At 57.2% G+C, this 6,622-nt stretch overlaps 1 protein-coding gene across 1 annotated transcript; it reads left to right on the top strand.

The window, feature by feature from the left end:
• The first annotated feature begins 439 nt into the window (after window positions 1-439).
• On the top strand, window positions 440-6,417 carry LOC142080091 (uncharacterized). The gene is made up of 5 exons (XM_075144977.1): window positions 440-1,579; window positions 4,225-4,699; window positions 4,853-4,981; window positions 5,329-5,939; window positions 6,414-6,417. The coding sequence occupies exons 2-5, from the start codon at window positions 4,595-4,597 to the stop codon at window positions 6,415-6,417; spliced, it is 849 nt and encodes a 282-aa protein (XP_075001078.1). The 5' UTR covers window positions 440-1,579; window positions 4,225-4,594.
• Window positions 6,418-6,622: the final 205 nt, after the last annotated feature.

The raw sequence follows: 6,622 nt of genomic DNA, 5'->3' as shown, positions 1-6,622 counted from the left end.
AATGCAGTCCCAAGGAAAGCCCAGGCACCTGGAGACCCCACTGCTCCGGCCCAGAGGACCCTGCCCTGCGGGCAGACGTCCGTGCCCGGAGGGCAGGCGAGCTCACGGCACGCAGCCTCGCTGTGCTCCGCAGGGACACCCGCAGCCCGGAGCTGCCCGAGCAGATGGCAGCACCGGGAGTACGTGATTTCAGGTGGAAGGCACTGTTCAGCTCCCACCCGTAAACAACCGGGCTGTCGTTTATGATCCCCAGGCCAATGTGAAGACAGAAGCTCCAGGCTGTACGACTAAGTGTGAATGTCTCCTTTCTGTTTGCTGCGCTGCAGCAGGATGGCATTCCCCTTCCAAACACGCACCCTCGGGATGTTTTGCACTGGGGCACCTATCCCCACAGAAGAGTGTTGCAGCTGAGTCAGAGATTAACAAATGAAAAAGAACATCTCTGGGTGCTGAAGAGCAGCCCGCTTTACCCCCAGGACAATACAGGCATCGCGATGTGAGGAATTTTTGCTGAGCAAAAATCGAGTACTAAAACCAAAACAGGGGGTGTCAGATCCGAGACAAGGTGCACAGATAATACGCACAGGTGGATCGGTGGTCAACGCTCTAGTAATTTACTCCACGCAAAGTTAGGATGGGATGCAAAGATCATCGTGTAAGCTTCCTATACGCATCTTAAATGTTACACGCATGCAAAAAATGTCACTTACCAACCCGCTGGTGCCTGGCGTCAGGTCCGGGGTCTCCCAGCCTCGAGGGGTAACCTTGAGAGGGGTCCCTGCTCACGGGGAGTGCTGCCCCCCGCCACCCCCGTGGGTCCTCCAAGCAGCGGCCGGGGAGCAGCCAGGGAGCGGGGAGGGAAGGGTGCCGGGGGCACGGCGGCACCGGTGCTGCTCAGGGTGGGAGCGGGCGCTGTACCCAGCCGGTTTGGTGGGATCCTGCACCGCCGTGAGGAGGTTTTGGGGTTCCCTTCTGCTCAGCAGTGAGGCCGGGGGCCTGTCTGCGGGCTGCCTCCCCCGGTGCCACCAGCTGCTGCCTTGGCCCCGTGCGTGGTGGTGCGTTCCCCCCCGCGCTCCTGGGCCGCTCGTTGATCTCAGAAATTCCCCTGAACCCCCGGCCTTGCTGTACCGCGCCCGGCGGCTGAGCCCTCCTTGAGCGGGTCAGAAACTCTGCATGGCTGAGGCTGGGAACGTGCTCCCGCTGCCCGGCCCAGGTGCCCAGCAGAACAACACCGAAACCTGCAGAATTTTTAGCAGTCACCACCTGGGACTGCGGCCCGGGGGGCAATTCACGGCAGGCTACAGCCAACCACCTTGCGAACCTCTAACCGCTGGTCCTAAGGGAGGCCTTGGAGCTCGCCGGGACCGCAGCGGCTGCGCCCAGCATCTCCCTCGGAGTGGGAGCCTCTCGGAGCTCGCCACCTCTCTGCTCTGCGATGTTCGGAGGAGCGTCGCCGACGACGGGACCTGGGCTGAACCCCTTCTCTCCTCGAAGCTCAGCCCTTCGCCCGTTGAGAAAGAAATGCCCAGACATTCGACGTGAGTATTTCTTCACTGAAATCGAGGGGAATTTTTAACAGGTATACCTTCTGTACTTTTTTTTTTCCCCCCTGTCTGTCTGGGTGTGTGGACTAATAGTAAGCGTAATCTGTAAAAGTTGTGATTATAGTAGCCTCTACTAACACTTATTTCGTAAATACTGAATTAGTTAATGGTTAAGTGCTACTCAAGTTTGTTAATGAGTAGTTGATGATTAAGTGCTGCTAAACACATATAGTCCCTAAGATATAAACCCTTAGCTGATTTTCCTTTATATGTTTCATCTGTGTAATAAGTTGTCGTGGTTTAACCCCAGCCAGCAGCTAAACCCCCCGCAGCCGCTCGCTCACCCCCCTGCTCCGGTGGGATGGGGGAGAGAATCGGGAGGGCACAAGTAGGAAAACTCGTGGGTTGAGATAAAAACAGTTTAATAACTGGAATAAAACAAAGTAGAACAATAATAACAACAATGATAACAACAACAATAGCAGAATATACAAAGCAGGCAATGCACAATGCAACTGCTCACCGACCGCTGACCGCGTGTCACGAACGGGCGCGAACACCCCCCCACCCCCCCACCCTCCCCCACCCCCTGTTTTTTATACTGAGCATGACGTCACATGGTATAGAATACCCCATTGGCCAGCTGGGCCAACCACCCCGGCTATGCTCCCCCCCACAGCTTCCCCTGCACGTGGCAGGGCATGGGAGGCCGGAAAAAAACCCAAAACGTCCCCGGTGCAAGCACCGCCCAGCAACAACCAAAACATCAATGGGCCATCAACGCCCCTCTCACAGCAAACCCAAAACACAGCACACCCCCCACGCTACCGGGAAGGAAGTTCACTCTGTCCCAGCCGGAGCCAGGACATAAGTAATAGAGTGAACCTTGCCCTCGAATGCTGTTAGGTCGCACCTTTGTAAATCTCTGTTAAAATCACTTTCTGCCAATACCTTGGATGGTGATTCTTTAAGCGGCCTCTAAACCACTCATTCGCGACAAATCGGCGTAGTCGGCAGGATGGCAAGTATCACTGATTACTTAAAAAACCATGGAATAAATCCAAGTCCCAAATTCTCAGAAGAATGGGCTCGTAATAATGGGCATCATTGGGAAGCTGTGGAAGAACAACTAAAAGTAGCTAGGGGCTATATAAAAGATGGAAAAGGAATTACTTGCAAAATGTTAGGCACCTGTTCAGAAGCTGCTCATCAGTATAGGAAGAATAACAATAGAAGGGAGCAAGACCTGCAAGAAGAAGTAGAAGGCAGAAAGGAAGCTGAATTAATACTGTCCTTGAAAATCGAGCAGCTGCAAAAAGCTACCGGAAGAAAAGGAGAAATCACAAAAGTTGGAAGAAAAGGTCGAGGTAGTGCTTCTGCGGGCTCCCAATCCCCCTGACATTGTACACTTAGGAAATTAATTGTGTCCCCTGAGGAATGGGATGGTGGTATCTGCAGTGATCCTGATGACTTTGATGAGGGCAATGATGACCCCTTGTTCCCCTCAGATTCCTCTGAATATGAGGCTAGACCCATCATTAAAGCAAAGTATATTTTAATTCCGGTTGGTCCTCGACAACAATTGGTAAAATTTCTAATCGATACGGGAGCACCAATTTCCACACCAACACAACAAGATGCCGAGAAGCTGGGTGTACGACCTGGACGGCAAAGACTTAAAATCACTGGAGTGAACGGAGCAAGTGTTATGTGCCAAGCTGCAAAAGTTAATTTACGGCTCCTGGGCCAGAAGCGTCTCTCATCTGCTCGCTTTGCAATTAAAGATCACAATGAAAATATCTTAGGTTTTGATGTTTTGAGAAGCCGAACCTGGCGTTGGTTTAGGATGTTGGAGAAAACCTGTACCTGGATTTTCTACCAGTGCTCGCTCACTATATTCACTTTGAGGAAAAGGAAAATCATGGGAATGGAATTCAGAACATGAAGAGCTCGTCAGAACTCCAAGACAGCAATTAAAAGCGGATCAATCACTAGGACCAGTACACACCCATGATCCTAGTACAGCAGAATGGGGTTTTGCAGAGCATGGTGCTTATTGTAACCTCTTCCAAAGTGGCCCGGACAGACCAAAAAGACCTACTAAATGATGCTGGAAGTGTGGGAACCCTACCGACAGATAAGACAAACCTGAACCTTGCTATTTCAGTTACACGTGGGAACGAGGCATATCCGAAAGATGGGTGGAGGTGGGAGACACTACACCAGAAGGAAATGAAGGTATCTCACAATTACAATAACATTCTTCAAATACTATCACTTCGAGCCACACCAGGGGAAGAAATAACGGTAGGGTACCGTGCAGTCAAGGGATCTACCCACAAAAAGCCTGAAATTTACCCACAGTATGGAGTATGGGCCCAAAAACAAAGAAAGGGAACAAATGGCAAACTATTGGTGTTGATGCATGTATTCTACGGGAACAACAGGGATTTAACAACCGGATGAAGGCAATACCATTAAGGCCCAAGACATTTGCCTTGATACTAGACAAAATGTTTGTCATTTTGAAATACATCCTGATGAAACCCCTGAAACTGTGCTTATATACGGTGGAAATGGATGTGTTTGCATGAGAACTCCTTGTGATTCTACATTTACAGACACCACCGCTGTGGAGACTTCTAACCACTCAAATATCTGCATTTGTAATTTTGCTAAGATTATGGGACGCTACTTCAACTATTCAGCTCCTGGTACAACCCATCATCGCTACAGTCAAGCTATACACGTTACCAAGATTCACCACCTACCCCCATTGGAATGAATCTTACATTAGTCCGAAAACTGTTACAACAGGATGACCTGAGCCAATTGCTAAACCGGATTCGAAACAACGGACCAAAAACTCTGGCGTGGGCATCTCCACAGCGACCGCCAGGGCTTTGTGATGGGGGCCCTCACCGTGCCCAGAGGCCATTGTGACGGGGGTCCCCGCGGTGCCAGTGGGGGTATTTAAGGCGCGAGAGCCCTGGGGTGCCCACTCCCAGGAGAGCACCTCCCTCAGGAGGCAGCATCTCCCCTGGGTGCCCATGGCAGGTCGGCGGCAGGTAATGCCGAAGATGCCCATGGATGAGGAGGCGAAGGAGCACGCCCAGCCCGCCCACGGGCTGCCGAGCCTGCAGAAGAGGCGCCAGGTGAGGGACGGGGCAGGACGGAGAGGCCGGGGGTGGGACGGGGCCGCACGGAGCTGCCTTGGTGCCGGGGCCGGGCTTGCCGGCACTGTGGGGGCCGCGGTGCCAGGGCAGCCGCCTCCATCCCGCGCCTCCTCCTCCTCCTCCTGCCTGCAGGTGGGCCGCAGGCAGCTACAGGCAGCGCCGCAGGGCAGCCAGAGCCGGGCCTCGTCCCTCCATGGGGACAGGCTGCCACGGCTCCCCTGCCCGGAGAGCTCGCAGACCGCCGGGAGCCGCCGCGCACAGGTAGGGAGCCCGAGGGAGACGGGGCTGAACATCTTCCCGAGCCCAGGAGCTGCCGACGGGCAGGCGGGAGGTGCAGGAGGGGACAGGCGTGCACGGCCCCCGTGGCAAGCTGAGCCCCCCGTGCTGTGCCCGGCAGGCAGCCCGGGCGTGCCGGGAGTGCTCCCGGGAGTCGCCGTGGGCCGCGGGGGGACCAGCCCTCTTCCCAGCCGGCTCTGGGAGCGGGCTGGCAGCCGCCTGCGGGGCCGAGCGCTGCCCTGGGGCTGGCAGGGCAGCCCGGCCGCAGGAGCTCCTCCAGCCGGGGTGCTGGGCCACAGTCACGCCGCCTCTCTCCTCGGCCTCTCTTGCAGACGGACAGCCTGGCGCACAGGGTGGCACTGCCCTGCAGCAGGGTGACGACGCGGGAGGAGACGGCCCGTCTGCCAGCCTTGCCGCCTCTCCCCAGGCAGGCAGCGGCACCCGCGCACGCACCCGCAGCTTGGCCACCAGGAGCTGCCAGAACCTGCGGCAAGCTGGTTTTTGTGCCAGCACCACCCCCCGCATCTTCTGCCAGGGGCAGGGAAAGGACCATCAGCACCGCAGCCAGCGGCCACCGACAGCTTGTGCCGTCTGCTGGGGGCATCCGCGGTGACCAGGGCACAGCCCTGAGGGTGAAAAGATGGACGCCGGCCCCGCACAAGCCTGCAGCCTGTGCTGCAGCTGTGAAGGACACAGCCCGATGCCTCGTGAGTGAGGCCCTGGACAAGGTTTTGACTGGGAGCCGGGGACCCGGCCAGCAGCCGACGGCACAGCGGGACCGGGCACAGGGCAAGGCTGTGGTGATGAGGGCAAGAATAAATGAGGCAAAGGCACCGGCTTCTCCTGCCTTCGCCGAGCAGGCCACAGCAACGCGGGCAGAGCGCCACGCTCCTGCCCCGCACAGCCCCACAGCCAGCGCCGCGGCTCTGGAGGACGCAGCCCGGTGCATTGTGGCTGAGGCCCTGGGCAGGGTTTCCACCGGGAGCCGGGCAGCCAGCCAGCGGCCGGTGGCACAGCGGGACGTGGCACTGTCCGTCCAGTTGGAGCCTGTGGAGGAGCTGGAGAGCAGCTGCCTGGCCCGCACCGGGCGCAGCCTGGCCCAGCCCAGGAAAGCCACCCTGCAGCAGCAGCAGGACGGCCGGGAGGAGGGCGAGGAGCAGCGTTTCTCCTTGACGCGGTCATGGCGGCTCAACGTTGGAGCCAGGCAGGTGAGTGCCAAGGACGGAATGGGGTGGCGAGGGACGGGACGGGACCGGGGGATGAGCCTCCCTCTGCCTGGGGCCAGCCCCTGCGCCGCACAGCTGCAGCCCCATCACCTCCCGCATCCCTGTCCCAGCAGCCGCTGCTGGCAGGTCCCCGGCAGGCATTTGCCGGTGGGAGCCCGGCTACCTTGACAAATCCCCCTCTCTCCTCTCAGATAGAACCATAGAATCAGAGAATCGCTTAGGTTGGGAAAGACCTTTAAGACCATCAAGTCCAACTGTTAACCTAGCACTGCCAAGTCCACCACTAAACCATGGCCCCAAGCACCACCATGCTGACTGGGCCTGATCCCCTGGTTGCCCCGTACGTGCCGCGTGATGGCACTCAAGATGAACGGCTCCACAACCTTCCCCGGCACCCCGA

This window comes from Calonectris borealis, chromosome 1 (genome assembly GCF_964195595.1).
Source record: "Calonectris borealis chromosome 1, bCalBor7.hap1.2, whole genome shotgun sequence".
Classification (NCBI taxonomy): domain Eukaryota; kingdom Metazoa; phylum Chordata; class Aves; order Procellariiformes; family Procellariidae; genus Calonectris; species Calonectris borealis.
The sequence above is the reverse complement of the archived record's forward strand: the minus strand, read 5'-3'. Positions and strand labels throughout refer to the sequence as shown.

Coding starts and splice junctions, on each gene's coding strand:
- LOC142080091 (XM_075144977.1), top strand. CDS start 4,595: ATGGCAGGTCGGCGGCAGGTAATGCCGAAGATGCCCATGGATGAGGAG. Junction 4,700..4,852: donor GCCTGCAGAAGAGGCGCCAG/GTGAGGGACGGG, acceptor TCCTGCCTGCAG/GTGGGCCGCAGGCAGCTACA. Junction 4,982..5,328: donor CCGGGAGCCGCCGCGCACAG/GTAGGGAGCCCG, acceptor CCTCTCTTGCAG/ACGGACAGCCTGGCGCACAG.